Genomic DNA, 20,399 nt, shown 5'->3' on the forward strand with positions numbered 1-20,399 from the left:
CCCGCCCGTCTCCCCTTCTGGGGCAAGTCCCTCCAGCCCGCGGGCCGCCGGCAGGTCCGCGCCGCTCTCCCCAGGTCCGCCGCCCGCGCCCGCTCACTCCCTTCTCGCGCCTTCCGGGGCTCGGGCCCCAGCAGCCGCACCGCGGGCGCCCTAGCTCACCGTCGCTTGGCGCAGGCAACAGCAGCAGCGGCAGCAGCGGCAGCAGGAGCCGGGGCCGGCGGCGCGGGGGCGCGGCGCGCGAGGCAGCCATGGGGCTCGCGGTCCGCTCGGATCGGCGACGCGCGGCTCTGGGGCCTCTCGCGGCTCACAGTGTCCCGCGGGGCCGGCGCCGGGGCCGGGGCCGGGGCTCCGGCCGGGGCCGAGCCCGGGCGGCCGGGGGCTGGGGCCACATGCCTGCCTAGGAGCTCCGGGGGCGCAGGGCGAGCGCGGCCGCTTGCGCCATCTTGCACCCACCCGGGCGATCTGTCAGCCTCGCCCGGGGTGCGCGCTCCGCACTCTCACCACCCGCCCCGCCCTCCCGCCGCCCGCCGCCCCTCTTCCTTCCCCTCCCGGTCCCCTCCCCCAGCCCCTTCTCCCCGGAGGCCGGGTCTGGGGAACAAAAGAGCCGGCGAGCGCTTTAAGCGGCCGGACATTCCCGGCTGCGCGGCGGACGCGCCCCCTGCGCTTTGAACTGGGGCCGGAGCGGCGGGCGCCATCCAGAGCTGCAGCCCCGGACCCCTCCCTGCGGGCCAGCTCCGAACTTGGGGGGCTGGGGGAGTGGAAACCCAGTGGACTGCGGAGTAGGACCGCGTTGCGGAGAAACACGCAAAGCTGCCGGATTCTCTCCTACCCACTCTTTCTGCTGCGCCCTTCTGCACCGTGTCCAAGTCTGTATTGTCGAGATAATTCCCTAAAAGCTGCACAAAGTTGTTAAAGATTCGGTTTTCCATGGGTTTCTGGTTCTTCCACCCAAAGGTTAGGACGTTTAGCTGCAAGGTTGGCCTCTTTAGACTGAAGAGTTGTGGCGCTTGGGTGGACAGGAGGGAGGAAGAGTGGGAAGGCGGCTTGGTCCAGGGCCCTGAGAGAGCAGACCTAACAGGACAAAGAGAACGCTAAAGTAACCCGGGTTCTGACCCCACTTCTCCCTGCTGGTTAGTTCAGCAAACCCGGGCAGTCACTGTCAGAGCTCATCTGAAAGATAAAGATATCCTGTCTCCCCTGCTCACTCTCAAGGAAATGTAAAGGATACAGGTCATGACAAATGACCTGATAACTGGAATAGCACACTGAAAGTTAACATTCCCAATAACACTTCTGTGCCACAAAGACTCAATGTTTCATGTCAGGGAAGGTAAAAGGAGATGACATCAGTCTCAGGTAAGGATTGTTACGGGAGATAGGCATGCCTCTTAGGAGATACAGCCCCACGCTCGCCTGCAGAGACCATCAGTCTTGGCCACTCGCTATTAAATGATCTTCTGTTGAGTTCAGCATGATGTGCTAGTCCATCAAAATTACTGAGCATCTACTAAGTTCGAGGAGCAAGAGGTTTAAAGAGAGTAGTCTCTGCCTTACTCAGCTATTGGCATTGAATTGGTCAGGCAGAGGAGTAATTACATCTCTCTTTTGATACCAACTGTGGAATTGCAGAGCAGGAGTGTTAACATATATAAAACTAACTCTGATGCAGATAGGTAAAGAAAGGGCCTCCAGAAATCAGGTAAGTTTACTAGTGATGGGGTTTGTGCAGCCCAAGGACTCTGTAGTAGCAACTGGAAGATGAACAGGACTTGAGACATATGAGCAAGCAGTAGGAGGCAATGGAGAAATTCAGGGTCAGGGAACACACCGAAGTACCAAACCAATTTCCTTACAAGGAAGGGCAGGAAGGATGAGCCTCTATTGGCCATAGGAAACAGAGGGGTGGGGGCCTTCCCTGGGCCGAAAGGCCTGAAACTCCCTCCTGCAGGGCTTGAATTCTCAACAACCCCTTCTTGGCTTGTCCTAGACTCAGGAGAGGTCAAATTGGTGTCCTGAGTTGCTGTCATTTTAAATTCATTTTGACAAGTGTTTAATTCTTCTTTATCACAACGCTTGGTCTGAGAGTGATATGCAAATAATGGATATTCTCCTGCATGCAAAATGTGCAGTATCTCCCCCTACAATGTGTCAATTAACTCAGGGCTGGTTCTCCAGCCACTTTGGGGGTGGTCCTGGCCAGGAAGGCCTCTGGTTCTTGGTTCCCAGCAGTAGAAAAACACCCATAGTCCAGGCACTATAAAGATCCTAGCAGAGCAGTTGCCAACTGTAATCCTGAGATGTGTGTGGGGTGTAAGCGTGGAGTCTGGTGTATGACTGTTGTGCCTAGGTTTGAGTTAATGGACACCAGCATGATTGTGAAGGTGAGAGTGCATGTGTGGGTCTCTGAGCTCATAGGCACTGCACCCATATGTGTGAATGGGCATCACGGGCCATTTTGGAAACCAGATTTATACAAAGAAGATTTGTTGAACCCAATCTCTGGAGTTTGGTGGTTCACTCCTCCCTTGCATCTGACAAAGTTAAAAAAAATGTGTGTCCAGATGAAAAGAGATCCTTGAAGAGCCTAAAAGAATGCCATCAAAGAAAGCATCTTTCCTAAGTTCAGGTGTTTTTTCTAAGTGCCTGTTGAGGGAGGGAGATGGTTCAGTTCCTTTTTTGAGGTGGGGGGAGTAGTTCCTATCCTAGGAGTCTGAGTAACCTACTTTATTGAAATATAGTTGATGTACAATATTATATAAGTTACAAGTGTACAATAGTGATTCATAATTTTAAAGGTCATACTCCATTTACAGTTACAAAATTCTGGCTCTATTCCCTGTATTTCACAACATATCCATGGAGCTTATTTTATATATAGTAGTATGGACCTACCCTATCTTGCTCCTTCCCCTCTCCCCACGGTAACCACTAGCTTGTTTTCTCTCTGAGTCTGCTTCTTTTTTGTTATATTCACTAGTTTGTTGTATTTTTTAGATTCCACATATAAGTAATAGAGTATTTAACTTATTTCACTCGGCATGATAACCTCCAATTCCATCCATGTTGTTGCAAGTAGCAAAACTTCATTCTCTTTTATGGCTGAGTAGTATTTCATTGGCAAAGGCGATGGCACCCCACTCCAGTACTCTTGCCTGGAAAATCCCATGGACAGAGGGGCCTGGAAGGCTGCAGTCCCTGGGGTTGCTAAGAGTTGGACACGACTGAGCGACTTCACTTTGACTTTTCACTTTCATGCATTGGAAAAGGAAATGGCAACCCACTCCAGTATTCTTGCCTGGAGAATCCCAGGGAGAGCCTGGTGGGCTGCCGTCTATAGGGTTGCACAGAGTAGGACATGACTGAAGTGACTTAGCAGCAGCAGCAGCAGCAGTATTTCATTGCTTAACCATACCACATTGTCTTTCTCCACTCATCTGTTGATGAACATTTAGGATGCTTCCATATCTTGGCAATTGTGAATAATGCTGCTGTAAACATTGACATGCACATATCTTCTCAAATTAGTGTTTTTGTTATGTTACATACCCAGGAGTTGAAATGCTGGGTCATATGGTGGTTCCATTTTTAGTTTTTTGAGAAACCTCCATACTGTTTGCCACAGGGACTGCACCAATTTACACTCCCATCAACAGTGTACAAAGGTTCCCTCTTCTTCAGAGAAAGTCCAGTTCTTTCTTTTAACCACCTGCTCTTCTGCTCAAAACTCAACATTTCCCATCCTGGTAAGAAATACATTCTTTAGGGCAGAAAGGCTGAAGAAATTCTAGTCACTTGGTTCTAAAAACAAGAACATTTTTGGAAAATAGTTTATTAATTCATTACAGGGACAGATATATGATCAATGCATTGGCTTAACACTAAAGAATATCATAATTGTAAGGAGAAAAAATGCTGGAAAAATAATTAAATAATACAGCAAAACTACAGACAAATAAATGAGCAGGTACCGATTATACTTGTCATGCATCAAGAAAAGGTTTTTAAATGAGACTCAAAAACCATAAGGCATCCATGGTAGGTGACAAAAGGATTAATACCCTGTAAAAGGCCAATGGACTCTTTTCTAATAAAAATACTGCTACAAAGACACAAACCTAACACTTCCAAATTACCCAGAGCCCAAATCATATATAATGCTAGTGAGTAATGGCCATGTTCTTATCAACTGTGAGTTATAGGCAGATACCAGATTTATTACTTATTTGCTTTTGAGAAACAATTTTCCACCCAACCTAATGGGTTATAAATTGTCTCATTTGCAGCTATTTAATTTAAACCAGAACCTCAGTGCCTGTTAAACAAGAACATGAAAAATGACTATGTGGTGTAATGCTAAGAGCCTACTGTTAAAACAGCTATTTAATTCAGGACAGTTTTTTTTTTTTTTCCCCCCTTTAGGAAAAAAAAGAAAAAAATCAAAGCAGCCAAATAAAATGAGGCTTTTGACCTTCAGAGCACTGATGAAACATATACAGTAGTGTTAGCCACAGCAATGCTGAATGCTACAGAAACAGTACAAATGACAGTTCTGTCCTTAACGAGATACAAAACCAACATTAATAATCTTTAGTGTTATCATAGGCTGCCTGAAGGGGGAGGAGGAGGAAACGTAGGTGCGGGTGTCAAACCTGAGTGACACCCGAGGGTAATAAACACAGATGCTGAAAGGGTCTGAGGAAGCTGCAACTCCACGGAGAGACATTTCACCATTAAAAAAAAAAGGAAAGATAGACTGGTTATTTCTAATTTGGCTCAGAAGCCAGAGTTAACCCTTGATGTGCTTGCTGCTCTGTGAAAAAAAAAGGTGAATTCAGGGAGAAGAGACCAAGTCCTAAATGGTCCTCTGAGAGGCTGAGGTGCAAAATCAAATAAATGAAACAAGTCAGGCTTGTCCCTGTGTGGGGGGGTCAACAGAAAATGACTTCAGGACTGAATTTAAAGAAAGAGCAAAATGAGATGAGCCCATCACCCTTGTCCTGTGCGAAGACCCTACTTCCAGCACCCTAGAGGATGAGATTCCTCCCAGCCCCACCCTGTCAGTTCCTGGACAAGGTGCACAGAGTGGGAAGCGAAGGGGCTGCCCAGCCCCTAATTCCCACCCTGTTCTCCCTTTCAAGCTCCAGCTGGGAAGGAAGGTGCCTCAAACGCCTCTGTCCAGCAAACCAGACTTACCGCATGGAAGGGAGGGAATAATTGTATCCCAAGCCTCTGGGTCATGTTCCCCCTTCCTTGTCTCAAAACCTTCAAGGATGACTTGCATTTATCCTCTCTAAGGAGAACCCTCCAGTCTCAATCCCAGGGAGAAAGATGCAAGGGAAGCTGAAAAGTCCTCTCCCAACCCACACTGGGGGTGTGCAGTCTGCCTAGGGATGGGGTCTACAGAGGCACAGAGAAGCAGGGGCAGGAGGATGATGGCTGAAGTGGACGGCGGACACAGGAGTCCCATCACGGCCCCAAACAGACATGAGGTAGTCGTGTTGTGAGGGAAGGGTGCTGAGACTGAACCCAGGCAAGCGAGCCACATGACACAGTGTGGGAGAGGCGAGAGAGAGACAGCAGGGACAGACAGAAGCCCCTGAGAGGAGAGGACAGAGCCCCGGAGCACAGGGGCACAGAGAAACAAGACCTTAGAGGAGTGAGGGGGAGGAGAGAAGGAAGAGCAAGAGAAAGCAGATTTTCAAAAGCAGGCACTTCCCCAATTACAAAATTAGGTGCAGACTCGCTCTGAGGGGAGCTGGAGACACCCTCTCAATTTGGGCTCGGGGCACATGGCAGATGGGAGGTGATGCAACTGAAGTGTCAGGCATTCAGAGCCTACTTGCACTCAGCCCAGCCCAACCGGAAAGTGGGCCGGGGCTGTCTTTGTCAGACAAGGCATTGGAGACACTCTCAGAGTGTGTAATAAAAGGCTGGGTGACAGAGTAGGGCCCGCAGGGCTGGGGACAGACCACTCTGGAGCAGTGTCCTGACCTGGAGGATCAATTAGGCCACAGTGAGCACTGCCTGGCCCAGAGCTCCCCAGCTCACCAACCAGCACACACACATGTGCTCCACACATGTGCACATCACATGTAACTGTGCGTCACATGTGTCACAGAGTATGGGGGAGTGAATAATCCAATCCTTCCTCTCCCCGAGCCAAAGCACCCCAGGAGGCTCCAAGTGGCTTGAGGACTTGCAGGCAGAGACGAGTACACGTGTAGCCACACACATGTCGCATGATCCAAACCAGCCTGTCCCAAACGGTGCCCTCTAGGGGAGCTAAGTAGAGGAGGACGGGACTGGGGCTTTGGGCAGGCTTGGGCTGGCTCCTGGAGGGCAGGGGGCCTTTGGCTGGCAGTTGTTCCCAGGGGCCTCCTCCAGAGCCTCACTGGACTGGAGGTCCGAGTAGGGGCAAGTATCGTTGGCTGCCTCTGGCAGGCAGGTGAGTCTGTCTGGCCCAGGGGCTGCTTGCTCACACCCTCCTGGCTCCCGGTCCAGCCAGTCTTCCCCTTGACCGAGATCCACAACACTTGAAGTGAGGTCAGGAGCCTCTGAAGGCAAGGAATCTTCAGGCTCCAGGTCTTGGAGGTGGAGGTCAGGGGTCCCATTGGATGCACTAAAGTCAGAGTGGACGATGACTTCGGCCTCCACCTGGTTCCTGCAGGCTGGGGGAGGCTTCTTCCTCCCGTTGCCCTGGTCAGAGCAGAGAACACAAAAACCGTCACTGAGCGTGACCGTCAGAAGAATGACTGTCACTCTCGGGGTGGAGAGAGGCTGACCCCCAGCCTAGAGCCCTTTATATATCATGCGGGAGTTGGTAAGGGAAGAACAGTGACTGTCCTCTAGGAGATGATCAGATCCAGGGGAAGGCAGGGAAACACTACGATTTGCCCTTGTCACAGAATTTCAGAAATACCAGATACAGGCAGGGGTCCGTGAACACGAAGAAGGGCTGAATGCAGTCAGACTGGTGCACCCTCAGATCCGTGGGAATTCTGCAGTGGCCCACTTCTGCCTAGCTCGAGGAGGGACTGTCTTCCCAAACACTGGCCTGCCCTCCACCCACTCACCTTTAGAGGCTCCGGGGGTCTCCAGGCTCGACTTTTACCCCCGGGGATGTTACCACCAGGGGGTCTCCAGAGGATTCACTACTTGCTCTTACCAAGCATGGGAGCTTCTCTCCTTCCCTCCCCCTTTCTTTCCAGGACACTGACCTTTATGGCCTCGTACACCAGAGCCTGCAGCAGCAGTGTCTGCCCAGTTCCAGCAGGGGGCAGCAGGGCCCGAGTCAGAGAGGGCATGGGGCCTGCCTGGGGCAGCTCACAGCCTGCCCAGGAACCTGCCCAGCTGGGCCCACCGGGCTGAGCCCAGGAGATCTGCACAGGGAAAGAAGCAGGAGCTGAGGGCTTGGCTGGGGATATACCCAGGAAACGGCTGGAGCCCCCTCCACAGACTCTTGGCCCCCTTTCTACTTCCCTCCCCAAGGCAGTGGGGACAGGCACAGAATGGGCTGAGAGTCTGGGGGTGGATTTGAGGGTAGAAAGATGCTCCTGCAGAACAGTCCAGGAGTTTCTGAGCCAGGCAAGGTCTCCTTCACCACAGAGGCAGGGAGAGGGTGAGAAAGGACTCAGGGGTTCGAGCTGGCTGGTCAGAGAATGCAGGACGAGCCAGCACTGCCAGCATGAACAGGACCCTCCCTGTGGGGACGCACCTCATCTGGGTCCCTGTCCTACCTGGCCACAGCCTACCGGACCAGCCTCCTTCCCCCACGCTGGGGAGAACTGGGTCTTAGCGCTCTCCCCAGCTCCCAGCACGAGGTGTGTTCTGGCCACCTTGAGTCACCCGCCAACAGCCCCTCGGGGGCTCTCCCCTCCTTCCTGAGAACCAGGCTGACCTATTCTGCCAGAGATGGAGGCCCATCTGCTTCCCTGCCTTGCCAACCCTTTCAAAGAGGAGGGAGAGCCTTTTCTTCTGCAGCTGGTCCAGGGAGGGGAGGGGGGAGCGGGCCTCTCACAGCGTCGCACAGCGTGCTCTCGCGCCCCCTAGTGTCCTATTTGGGAATGAACCACTGTGTGGGGCTCGGACCTCCCCGGCTCCAGGCTCACCTTTCTCTTGGAGTGACCCCGGGCGGCAGAAGCGCCACCACCCATAAGGCTGTGCACTTCAGCCCTGTCCTCGATGTCGGAGGGCGGTGGGGACCAGTCCTGGGGACGAGGGTGCACAAGGGACTCCAGTTCATGGACAGCTGGGGGGCTGGGGGGGGCCAGGCGGGCTCGGGAGTACAGTGCGGGGTTCCCAGCAGTGGCCGAGGAGGACAGCCCTGGGAGGGCTTCTCTGGAAGGGAAGATGGGGAACAGACAGTGTGGTCAAAGAGAGGGGCAGGGCTGGGATTGGGATTAGTCCAGCCTATGTCCCTGGGCAGGTTCCTACCCATCTCTGAGACTTAATTTCACCGTCTGTGCAATGGATAAGAAATTCTATGACTGTTCACAACAGCTGTCACACTGCACTGAGATCCTTCCTCCTCGGGCTCTGGGCATCTGGAGATTTGGGGGCCCTCTTTGCAAGACGCTAGCAGCTACCAAGGAGTCCATGAGATCACAAAGAGTTAGACACGACTGAGCGACTAACAACCACCAGCAAGGAAGCAGGAGAGAGGCAGCTATGCTATGCCAGCCCTTACTGAGGGGATACGCTGGGGGCGTCCCTAAACCCACTCCGCTCCGCATGCTCAGGAGGACCTCACCCCAACCCATTCATCCCAGACAACTTAAATGGGGCCCCCAGGAGGCGCTAGAGCAAGTCACAGCCACTTTCCCTGCTCTCTCTTCTCTGCAGAGGAAGGTGCTCCTCTCTGCGGTCAGACTGGTCCTTCCACCCACCTGTGGGGGCTGCGGCGCAGGCCAGCACACATGCAGGCCAGGAGGCAGAGGAGGCCCAGGCAGACGCCCACGATGATGCCCGTGACTGAGTGCACATCCAAAGAGTCTGGCAGGGGAGAGGGAGGGAAGGGAACAGATCAAGGACAGGAGAAAACCCGAGGCTCATAGGCCAGGACATCCTGGGGCTTCCTCTGGAGGCCACTGGCCTGAGTCTCTTCCTTTGGACACGTGAAATCTCTGATGCAAGGATCAGAGGGCTCCACAGATTCACAGGGACCACCACTACCTCTCTCTCCAACTGTCAGCCCCATTGGACAGTGAAACATGCCTCTTGCCTGCCTAACAGGGCTGGTTTCACAGGTGTGTAACACGTGCAGTGGCACGTGGCCCATGTTTAGAAGGGCTCTGGGCTTGGTTTAATGCTCTGCTGTCACCACCTTGAAATTCTTGCCCATTTAAAAAAAAATGTATTTATTTGGCTATGCTAGGTCTTAGCTGTGGCACACAGGATATTTTTTTCTTTTGTGGTTGCTGTGCGGCATTTGGGATCTTAGTTCCCTGACCAGGGATCGAACCCATGCCCCCTCCAGAGCGAGTGTGGAGTCTTAACCACTAGACTGCCAGGGAAGTCTGTCTTCTTCATTTTTTAATAAGGGGTCCCACATTTTCCTTTCACACTGGGCCCTGCAAATTACGGTGTAGACAGTCTCATGGCCTGAGACCTCCACCATACAAAGCTCATCGCCTCTTCAAGCCAGTTCTCCAGTGAAAGTATGCTCCCAAAGAAACCAAGTCAGTCCCCCACAAATCAGACCTTTCGACTGAATTACCACTGAACCTCACCTATTTCCCCTTCAAATTTGTCCTCTCCACACCAGGCTTCCCTGGTGGTTCAGACGGTAAAGAATCGCCTATAATGCAGAAGTGCTGGGTTCAGTCCCTGGGTCAAGAAGATCCCCTGGAGAAGGGAATGGCTAGCCACTCCAGTACTCTTGCCTGGAGGATTCCATGGACAGAGGAGCCTACAGTCCATGACGTTACAAAAAGTCGGACATGACTGAGCAACTAACACTTTCACACCAAATAGAGAGGGCAGCTGTCCAACAACATGTGCCTGAACGCAAGGCCTTGGAGGAGATGACTTCAGGATTAGAAGCCAGCTCTGGGGGCCTCTGGAGAGCTTGGGCTGCCCCAGGATGGAGCCCACCCCTTCCTCCCTTTCCACCTCTTACCTGAGAGCTTCTCCTGGAGAGTAATCACATCCTGCAGGCCAGAGAAGGGCCCAGGCCCCACCTCTGTGCGTGCTCCCATCTTGAAGAAGTACCTAGTGTCGCTCTCGAGGCCGTGGACCTCAGCACTGAAGATGTTTCCTGGGGGGCGGGGGAGCCAAGGAGAGCAGGGTTGGTGACCCGGGTGGGGGTGGCCTGCAGGGCTGGGCTGGGAAGTGGCCCTGGGAAGACTTGCTGCTCCCACCCAGGCAGCAGCTTCTGCCTGCTCCTCCTAGAACAAACCTCCGTGGCTGTCTCAGTACTAACCCAGCCACTGGGGAGGCTGGAAAGGGGTGGGGGGAAACGCTCAGAGGTCCTGGGGTGAGGGCACTCACCCTCTGTGGTGAGCAGGGTCCACTGGTGCTCGGGCTGGGTGTGGTTGTTGCTGTAGAGAATCAGATACTCCACGATCTCCCCGTTGGGCTCCGTGGGGGGGCACCAATGCAGCCGGACGGTGGATGGTGTCAGGGGGCTCAGGCGCAGGTCGGATGGGGGTGTCGAGGGCCCTGGGTGTCAGGGGAGGAGACGGGAGAGGCAGGGTCACTGACAGCCCCAGCTGTGGGCGCAGCTGGGCGCCAGGGTGTGAAGGCATGGCCTCCTTGCTTCCGCCTTTACTGGAACAAACCACAGACCACGAAGCAAAATGAGGTCGGGTCTCTCACTGGGGAATTCCTGGAAAACAGTTAGGGAGGGGGGCTTTGCCACCATTCTGCCCCTCTTAGAAATTCTCTTCCACTCTTTCGAGCAGAGCGCCTCAAATTTCCACACCCGAATACTTCCAAGGGCTGAGGATGGTTGGCTGGTCCTCAGGGGACCTGGGGGCAGAGCTCAAAAGTTTTTGGAAGGCTCACATTTCATTTAAACTCATCTCTTCCATGGTAACATTTAATATCTATATAATATAAAGTTCCTAACTCCCCTTGCCACCCCAAATCTTCAGTAAAATTGGTTGATGCCCTGTATAGCTTCCATGTACGCCTGCCCGGGCCCAGGACCTTAAGAGTCACAGGAATCCTCATGTGAGAAGTACCACCTTGAAAGGCTTTGTGTTTTGTTTTCAGAGAAGTTGACGGGGGCGGGAGCGGGGCAGGAGTAAATGAGGAAGGGAGGGAAGAAAGGAGGGACAAAAGGTGTCTAGTGAGTTGGGAAACAACAGAAATTTGGGAGCTCAGGTTTTCAAGGCCCAACAGAGAGTGAGATGGGGACCCAGGGCTGTAAGGCTTAAAAAGGCCACAGCACCATGGGCTGTCAGAACCCTCAATGGCCCTAGGTGACTCCCCACTTCTCAGGCTCTAGTCTCCCCATCTGTGAAAGGAGAAAATATTCCCCCCTCTGTAATCAGGTCAATTGAGCTGGGGATTCCATGTCATGGTCTCCCCTGAGAAAACACTGAGGCTCCCTAAACTCCACGTGCAAGACCACGATAAGCGGAGCTCTTGGGCTTCCCTGGCGGCTCAGACAGTAAAGAAACTGCCTGCAGTGCAGGAGATCCACGTCCGATCTCTGGATCGGGAAGATCCCTTGGAGAAGGAATGGCAACCCACTCCAATACTGTTGCCTGGAGAATCCCATGGCCAGGCTCCTCGGTCCGTGAGGAGCAGAGTTGGACACGGCTGAGGGACTAATGGCACCTGAGCTGAGGTCATGGGTGTGTGAGAAACAATTTGTAAGCATTTTTTTTAAAAAAAGCGCATTCATGAGGGTGGATGGCCTCCCTACCCTACCCTACACACGTCTTCTTATCTCAAATCAGGAACAAAGGTCTGCTGATAGAATGGGGAACTGTCTCATCAGCAGAACCTAAGAGGCTGTGCTGTGAGGACAAAGAGCCACTTGTCTCCAGATGCGTTTCCAGAGGATTCCAGAGTCACAGACCTGCAGAGCTCATGGTCTCACCTTCCCTTTTTACAGATGAGGACCCAGAAGCCCTGCTGGGGAAGGGGCCTGCCTAGGTCTCCCTGTGTGTCAGGGGCACGCTGGGGACCCAAACGCAGAGTCCAGGACGCCTGCCTCCAGAGCTGACCCTCTTCACAGCTCAGTGAGGTCTCAGCACAGCCTCTTAAAAGAAACCGCTCCTCTAAACCTCACGTGATCATGCCTGTGAGTAAATGGTTAAGACCAGCACTGAACTGCCAGCATAAATGCAAAGCGAGTGACAGGAACTTACGGGGTTCTGAGGGGCATTTCAGAAGAGGGCTGCTGGGGCAAGAAGTTTGGTGAAAGATGGACTTGTGGTCAAGGGGCTGAGGGGCTACTCACGGTCAGGCAGGGTGGAACGCTCTACCACGGAGCCGAAAGGCCCGTCCATGTCCACGCCATGAGACTGTACCGCAAACTCGTATTTGGTGAACGGCTTCAGCCCGCCAATGAGGATGTCTTCTCCAGAGCTGCCGAGGTAAGAAATGCAACTGGGACTCTCAGGCCCCTTCAAGTCTCCTCCCCCAACCCAGCCCCAACCCCTGCCTCGGGCAGGGAATCTGCTCCCTGACACTGGGGCCACCAACACCATCCAGAGACCTGCAGAGAGATGTGGATGGATGGACGTATATATCAGATTCCAAGTCCAACCACCAAGCCAGGGCCCCTCTTTCAAGAAATATTCCTGGGTTAATCCACGTCATTCTCCACCCAAAGAATCCTCTCTGATGCATCTTCTCCTTGACTTAAAGGAAAAGACGCATAATTTTCCTTCAGCTGCAATCGTATTAATACGTATCTATTGCTTTTTATGCTTTGTTTTGTCTGCCAAACAACAGAGATCAAGAGGTCTCTGACTCCCCATCCAACAGGGGGCCTCTCAAGGCAGCAGCTGGGCTGTCTCTTCCCCATCACCTGAGACTGAAGAAATAGGTCTGTCCTGCATGATGTCTCCCAGGGTTGAGCCCCCCGGTGAGGGGACAGGACTGGATGGGCTCTCCTTTCCCATCTGTTGCCACCAGGCCATCAGACTCTCAATGTGCCCCCAGTTTAACACCTGAGTCATGGAATGTCCCTGAACCCTCAGGCCCCTCTCTTCGTCACTACCTGCTGCCTTCTTCCCTTCCACTCAGCTCCTTCATAGCCCCTCTTCCCACCTGGTGTAATAGGTGACCAGGGAGGCATTCCTGAGCCCCCACGGGCTGAAGCGCACAGTGTAGTTGACAATCTTGACTGTGGTGAAGTCTGGCTTTTTCCACCGAAGCCAAATGGAGGTAGAGCTGTTTGATTCCGCATGGACATAGGCAGGGGGCAAGGGCGGTCCCCTCTGGATGGGCAGGTCTGGGAAGGGAGGGAAGACACTCATCTGGAAATATGTACTGTGGTTTGCAGTTCCCAAGGCACTTTCTTTTACCCTTCACTTGTGATACTGTGAGTTGGGAATAATGCTTTATTTCCACTTCACAGATGAGGAAACTGAGGCCCCCAAGGATTTAAGTGATTTTGGCCAAGGGCATACAGCAAGCAGACTATGGAACACTAGTATGTAAGAATGTAAGAGAGAGAGAGGCAGCAAGTCATGGTAATTATGAGCATAGATTCTGGAGCCAGGCTGTCCTGATTCAAATTCCAACTCTGCCATGTACTGGCTGTGTGACTATGGAGAAGTTAATTAACCTCTCTGTGTTTCCATTCTCTATTCCATCAGTGGGGCTAATAATAGTATGTACATTTCATAGGGTTGTTAAGAGGATTAAATTAGTTAATATTTGTAAAGTATATAGAAGTGTCATGGAATGAATGTCTGTGTCCCCCCACAAAGTTCCTACTGAACTTTGAAATTTGAACATATGGTGGAGTCCTGTCTGTCTGGGCCGCTGTAACAACCACAGACTGGGTGGTAAACAACAGAAATTTATTTTTCACAATTTCAGAGTCTGAGATCAAGTTTTGGTGAAGGCCCTCTACTGGGTTATAGATTATCAACTTTTCATTGTATCTTCAGGGCAGAAAAGGGAAGCAAGCTCTTTGTGACTCTTAAAAGGGTACAAACCCCATTCGTGAGGGTTCCACCCTCATGACATCATCTAATCCTAATTACCTCTTAATACATCACACTGGAGAGTAGGGTTTCAACGTATGGATTCTGGGGGACACAGATTTTTTTGTCCATAACAGTGCCCTTATAAAAGAGACCCTAGGGAACTCTCTAGACCTCTTTCTGCCCTGTGAGGACATAGCGAGAAGATGGCCTATGGTCTATGAACCAGGAAGCGGGTCTTCACCAGACACTGACTCGGCTAAGGCCTTGATCTTGGATTTCCCAGCCTCCAAAGCAGTGAGAAGTCAATGTTGGTTGTGTAAGCTACTCAGCTTATGATGTTTTGTTACAGTAGCCTGAACCAACTCTGAGCCTCAGTTTCCTAGAGGGCCACATAGGGATACCCTCCCTGCCTAGAGCAGAGGAATAATCTGAGAGATAGTGTGATGAAGGTGGGTCATCTTAAAAATTGTTTAAAGGTTAAACTTGGGGCCAGAAGTCACTGATGAACCATTGGGTTTCTCTCTGTCCAAACCTTCCAAATTAGCACTGCTCATGGATAATGAAAACATGGACCTATAAGGCAGAAGCGGGAGCTTCTCCCTATGATCTAAACAAGCCAGTAGAATAGGTTTGTAGGTGGCTGAAACTTCCAGACGGCCTGCCCACAAGGGCTGGCCCGGAGGAGAGGGAAAGGAGGCCAGGCGCAGCCCTGCTGACCGAGCCCTCCCTCTCTGCTTCCCCAGCCTCCTCACCTGGGGTGGGGGCCTTCTCCGTCTTGCCCTTCCACACTGCTGCATAGCCATCCTCATGTTTGTTGAACGCCACGAGCTTCACCTCGTACAGCCGGCCAGGGACTGGGGAAGGCCATGGGGGTCATTCGCTGGTTAGAGGAACCCCCGGGGTCATTCTCGCGTCCCCTGAGAGATTCCATCTCCAACCAGCAGCCCAGCTTGTCCAGCCCCCCGTTGGACCTGTGTCCGTCTCATCCCCTCCCGGGCGGCCCTCCTCACCTAGCTGGGTCAGTTCATATTGCTTCACTTTCTTCTTGAGTCGGACGGGCCCCACATCCCAAGCCTGGTCTCCACGGCCCCCTGGAGGGCTCTCACCGTCCGTCTCCTCCTCCTCCGCTCCCACCTCTCGCCAGTACAGCTTGTAGCCAGAGATCTGGGCGGGGTGCGGGGGTGGCTGCCAGGACACGACCAGGGACTCCATCCTTGCCCGTACCTTCAGCTCTGCGGGCGCAAAAGGGACTGGGGGCGGAGGAGCAGGAAGGGAGGAGGAGTGAGAGAATGAAGGAGAAGGAAGAAGGGGAGGCCGGGGAAGGGAGGAGGGAAGAAGCATGGGGAAGCAGAAAGCAGGAAGACAGCACTGAGTGAGGCCCTTGCCAGAGTTCTCCCAATAAATCTCACCACTCAGCCACCAGCCTAAGGGTCAGGCCCAGGCTGGGTCTAGAGGAGAACTCACTATTCCATAAGCCCAGAGTGCTGGGAACACGGGGACATCTCCTGGGTGTTTGCAAAGAGGTTGGCCAAGAGCACTTCTGGGGCAGAGCTGTTAATACCTGACTTAGAGGAGGGCTCTGTAAATCTTCTGAAGGGATGAAGGCATGGGCACCAGCAGGCAAGGGGATCAGAGGGGTTGCTGAAGCCAGGAAGGAGGGATGGAGCCACCGAAGTGGGGAGACCTCCTTGGAGCCTGAGAGTGGGTTGGCTCACTGTGTGTCTGATGCTGTCCTAAGCACTTCAGAGCATGTATTTTAACTTTATTCTCACAACCCTACAAAATAACAAAACTACTAGTGTCCCCATTTTACAGATAAGAAAACTGAGGTTTAGAGAAGTCCAGTAACTTGCCCAAGATGACACAGATAGTATGTATGCCAGGTTTTGTCTTCATTTATCCACTCTACTATTGGGCCTCTCAACAAAACCCACAACAGTCATAATCACAGAAGCAGCTACTATTTATTTATTTTTTCCCAGCTGTGCTTCGCAGCACATGGGAATCTTAGTTCCCCAGCCAGGGATCAAACCTGTGTCTCCTGCTGTGGAAGCATGGCTTCTTAACCACTGGACTGCCAGGGAAGTCCCCTATTTGCTACTACTTAACCAGTTCTAATTATGTATCAAACTTTTGTTTATATTAATTAATCTTCATGATACACCTGGCAGTAGTAAGTGAAGTCTTGGAGTTGTGAATGGTCTGTCCAAGGGCACACAGCAGATGGAAGGGATACATGAGCCCAGGGGTCTACAAACGCCAGCCCTTTGCCTCTTCACCCATCGAGCAGGGGCAGCCACGGTAGATCTCTCATGCAGGGGGTGGTTCGGTCTGGGTTCCAAGGGCTCCCAAACGCCCACACAGTCACTCACATCACCCCACCTGTCCCCTCTGACCCTATACCATGGCTCTGGTTGTGCACACTGGGCGTCCTGTGCTGCATCCACTGGGAGGGCGCCCCATAGCCAGCCCCTGTGCCAGCTGAAATCCGCACTCGATACACCTTGTTGGGCTGAAGCGAGTTCAGCGTAAACTGCGTCTCATTCCCCGGCACCTCGGTGGAGAAAATCTGATCTGCTGGGACAGAAGACACTGGCTCTGGGTGGCCCCCTTAAGAACTCCTAAACCCCCCTACACTGACTCTTCCACCTCAGGCCCTGACCCCTCAGTGCCTGGATGGACTCCATGCTTCAGTGAATGCCCAGGCCTCTGACCCTTGCTGATGCCAGCCATGAGCCTGGGCTCATAGTGGGGAGAATCAGGGCACACGCTCCCCACTGCCCCAGGAGCCAGCCCACACACACCAGGGCATGGGCCCGAGGGGCTGACTGTGAAGCCACCAAGCACCGCCTCTTCCAGAGCCCTATCGACCACCCAAGCTCCCTTCCTCACCCTTCCCTCCCTCCTCGCCCTGGCCCCCTGGCTCCCAACCAATTGCTTTCTCCTGTGTCTTCATCAATTTCATTCCTCCTCCCCAAGATTCTTGACATCTGTCCTAACACCTCACCCATGCCTCATTTCCCTCAATCCCACAAGCAAGCCCTGCACCTCCCTATCCCTTCTAAGCTGGGAGGGACCCCAGGGATTACCTAGGTCACCTGCCTCACTTCACAGACAAGGAGCCTGCAGTAGGGACTGTCAGATTACGCTGTATAGAAGGTGGGGCTAGCCCCCAGCCCTACCCCTGTCTTGAGCAAGCCCTCTGATTGAGCCTTTCCTTCCACTCCTGCCCTCTCAACCCCCAGCCCACCTTCCCCTTTTCTAGATTTACCTTGCCCTACTCCACCAGCTGCTCTGACCGACCCCTCACCTCACTGATTCCTGCCCCCACTCACCTTCCTTTCCCAAACCGTATTCTATCTTGTACTTCACCACCTGCCCATTGCTCAGGCTGGGAGGCAGGGGCAGCCACGCCACCCTGATGTCCGAGGGGTTGGGGCTGGACAGGGAGAGCTGGGGTGCTGCACTGGGGACTGAGACAGAAGAACATCAGCATGAGCTCTGCTCCACCGACGTGGAAGGTGAGGCCCAGGAGCGGCCAGAGACTTGCCCAGGTCACACAGCAAGTCAGAAGTAGGCCCAGGACCAGGATCTGAGGGAGGAAAGGGAGCCTCTCAGGGGAGCCCCAAGCTGGAGAGGATGGGACAGCCTTCCCAGGACATTCCCCCAGCACAGTCTCCTACATCCAGCAGACTGTCACTGGCTCCTGTCTGATGGTACCTGATGGAGAAGCTCCTGATGGATGGTACCTGGGTGCAGCGAAGGGCCACCTGATTACAGGCAGTCATGAAACCTGGGCTCAAGTCCCAGCTGCACTATTGACCTTGGGCAAGTCACTCACTTTCTGGGCCTCAGTTTCTCCAACTGCAAATTAGGGAGATGAACCCTTGCCCACTCTTTTACAGGGCACAAAAGATGGCACAAGGCATGTAAAAGCACCTTGGCGTATAGGAGTTAAGAGAAACTAAGCTACCATCCCCAGGGAATTCCCTGGGGCCCAAGGTACCCACGGCAGGTGCAGAGGCCCTACCATCATCCAGTGTGTGGACCAGTGCTGGGGAGGAGGTGCGGCTGGCCCCCAGCTGCGAGTAGGCCACCACGTAGAACTCGTAGTCTGTGTTGGGTTCCAGGTCTCGAACCTGTAGCTCAGTGGTGTCATTGTTCACTGCAAACTGGTATTCCACATTGTCCACGCCTGAGTGGGTTAGGGGACAAAGTGTCTGTCACAGGGCCACTGCTCAAAGCTGTCTAGGGAATCCTTCATGTTGTCCAGTCCCTGAAATAGCCTCTTTCTAGCTAAATCATTCCAGATAATCTGAGTAGGAGACTATAAACTCCCCTGACATCTAGTCGCACTGTATTAGTTCCTCCCACTGGTTAGAAGTCTTTTCTAGCGTGTAACTGAAGTGACTCCTGCTGCAATTAACAAGCTGGCTCCAGGAATGCCAAGGCATTTTCCCTGGGAGAAGCATCCTCTCGCTGCTCCTCTCGCTGAAGGGGAAATGCGCTAACCCACATCTACACACAGGTCTCTCACCCCATCCCATCCTATCCCAAAGGCAGCCTTCAATCATCCAGCCTGTGCCCGTCCCTACCCCCCACCGCGGAGGCACGCCCTGCAGTAGGCCTTTGCTGGGCAGACGCACCCCGCGCCTTCTGGTAGTGCAGGGAGAAGCCGATGATCTGCTCGCTGTGGAGCTCGGGCCGCTCCCAGGCCACCAGCACGGCGGAGCTGCTCAGTGGCGTGGCGGTGACCCGCGTGGGGGCGCTGGGGAGCCCCTCGCGCACCACTACCGCCAGCGGCGCAGCGGCGCACGCCGTTCCCGCGCCGTTCTCGGCCACGCACTGGTAGTAGCCGGCGTCCTGCAGGCGGATCTGCGTGATGACCAGGCTGCCGCCGCCGCCCTGCACCTTGACGCGCCCGTTGGGTCTCAGCGGCGCCCCGTCGTGCAGCCAGCGCAGCCACGGCCGCGGCTCGCCGGACGCGCGGCACACGAAGCGCGCGGTGCTGGCCCGCGTCCGCGACAGCGCCTCCGGCGCCTGCGAGATGACTGGAGCGGCTGGGGGACCGGAGAGGGACGCTGACTGCGCGCTCCCGCCGCTAGAGGCCTGCAACGCCTCCAAATACCCAAGGGACTCCCGCAGCCCCTCACTCATTCTCACCTCTCCCTGATTCACCCGTCCCCCCAAAATACCCTCAGCAGCGCAGCTCTAGCTCGCTTCCTCCTTCTACCCCGGCCCTACACTAACCATTCTCTCCAGGCCTCCTCGGCCTCCCCAAATACCCTGGCTTCTCCAGGATCTAACCCTTCTCCCGCACTTATTCCGCCTCCCCTACCTCCCAGGACCCCACACCTATCACATGTACCCCCCCCCCCGAATAACCTCACTCTCATCCTTCCCCACATTACCCGGATCCCACCCAGACCACCTCTCCAATAACCCAAGCAATGCCCTTTATCACCCCTCTCCTCTTCCTCAACTCCGTCCTCCAATCTCCTCCCACACTTGTCTCCTCTAGTTACCTAGTCTGTCCAAGGCACCCCACCCCCTTACGAAGGACTCCTCCCCAGGTGCTGGGACCCCGCCCCCCTCAGCCTTATCTTCTTCCCTTTTCATTCTCCACCGTCGCCTCTGACACGCCCACTTGCCCGCTTTCCCACTTCCTATTCCTCCTGCGCTCAGGCCCCGCTAATCCGCCGCACTGCAGTCTCCCCCTACACCTGCTCCCCGGTCCTTTGCCCCATCTCACCCTCCACCCCTCCTCACCCAGCACGCGGAGCTCGGCGGCTGCGGTGGCGAAGTCCCGAGTGCGGGGCTTGTTAGCTCTGCAGACGTAGACGCCAGAGTGGCGGGGCTGCGCGCTGGTGATGAGTAGGTTGGTGCGGCCCAGGACTATGACATCGGTGGAGATGGGCTCCCCGTCTGCGGGAGGAGGGAGAGTGCTGGAGCGGGGAGCTGACGGCTTCCCCTCCATCCACTCTCCGGACCTCGGACCTCGAGTGCGGGCGCCCTCTCCACCCGAGTTAAGAGAACCTAACAGTCTCTGGTTGGGTCAGTTCCTCCATTTGCTAGACCGGTGATCCCCGCTGAGCCCTAGGGTCTCTCTCTGTACGGTGGGGAGATAGTCCCTCGCTGGAAGGGCTGTTCTGAGGGTGGAACCAATAAGGTCTGTGAGACTGGCCCACACGAAGCAGGCACATTAATAGGTGCTCTGAACACCACTCAGTTAAACTGTTACCATTTACTGTTCAATTCATTTCTCTCAAGGACACACTCCTGCAG

At 54.0% G+C, this 20,399-nt stretch overlaps 2 protein-coding genes across 2 annotated transcripts in view; both read right to left on the reverse strand.

Annotated features, from left to right (window-relative positions):
• The window catches only part of IGDCC3 (immunoglobulin superfamily DCC subclass member 3), a 43,272-nt gene extending 42,682 nt beyond the window's left edge, over nucleotides 1–590 (reverse strand). The window contains exon 1 of the mRNA XM_069595409.1: nucleotides 160–590. Coding sequence (XP_069451510.1) covers nucleotides 160–250 — 91 coding nt within the window. The 5' untranslated portion in view covers nucleotides 251–590. The remainder of the gene's footprint in view (nucleotides 1–159) is intronic.
• Nucleotides 591–3,813: 3,223 nt separating this feature from the next.
• The window catches only part of IGDCC4 (immunoglobulin superfamily DCC subclass member 4), a 39,070-nt gene continuing 22,484 nt past the window's right edge, over nucleotides 3,814–20,399 (reverse strand). Inside the window, exons 6-20 of the mRNA XM_069595408.1 lie at nucleotides 19,884–20,039; nucleotides 18,761–19,174; nucleotides 18,145–18,309; nucleotides 17,450–17,587; nucleotides 16,518–16,688; nucleotides 15,125–15,364; nucleotides 14,867–14,968; nucleotides 13,228–13,411; nucleotides 12,413–12,540; nucleotides 10,489–10,659; nucleotides 10,118–10,255; nucleotides 8,886–8,991; nucleotides 8,109–8,337; nucleotides 7,218–7,379; nucleotides 3,814–6,696 (exon numbers count right to left, since the gene is read on the reverse strand). Of these exons, the coding sequence (XP_069451509.1) occupies nucleotides 6,283–6,696; nucleotides 7,218–7,379; nucleotides 8,109–8,337; nucleotides 8,886–8,991; nucleotides 10,118–10,255; nucleotides 10,489–10,659; nucleotides 12,413–12,540; nucleotides 13,228–13,411; nucleotides 14,867–14,968; nucleotides 15,125–15,364; nucleotides 16,518–16,688; nucleotides 17,450–17,587; nucleotides 18,145–18,309; nucleotides 18,761–19,174; nucleotides 19,884–20,039 (2,918 nt within the window). The 3' untranslated portion in view covers nucleotides 3,814–6,282. The remainder of the gene's footprint in view (nucleotides 6,697–7,217; nucleotides 7,380–8,108; nucleotides 8,338–8,885; nucleotides 8,992–10,117; nucleotides 10,256–10,488; nucleotides 10,660–12,412; nucleotides 12,541–13,227; nucleotides 13,412–14,866; nucleotides 14,969–15,124; nucleotides 15,365–16,517; nucleotides 16,689–17,449; nucleotides 17,588–18,144; nucleotides 18,310–18,760; nucleotides 19,175–19,883; nucleotides 20,040–20,399) is intronic.

Source organism: Ovis canadensis, chromosome 7 (genome assembly GCF_042477335.2).
Source record: "Ovis canadensis isolate MfBH-ARS-UI-01 breed Bighorn chromosome 7, ARS-UI_OviCan_v2, whole genome shotgun sequence".
Classification (NCBI taxonomy): domain Eukaryota; kingdom Metazoa; phylum Chordata; class Mammalia; order Artiodactyla; family Bovidae; genus Ovis; species Ovis canadensis.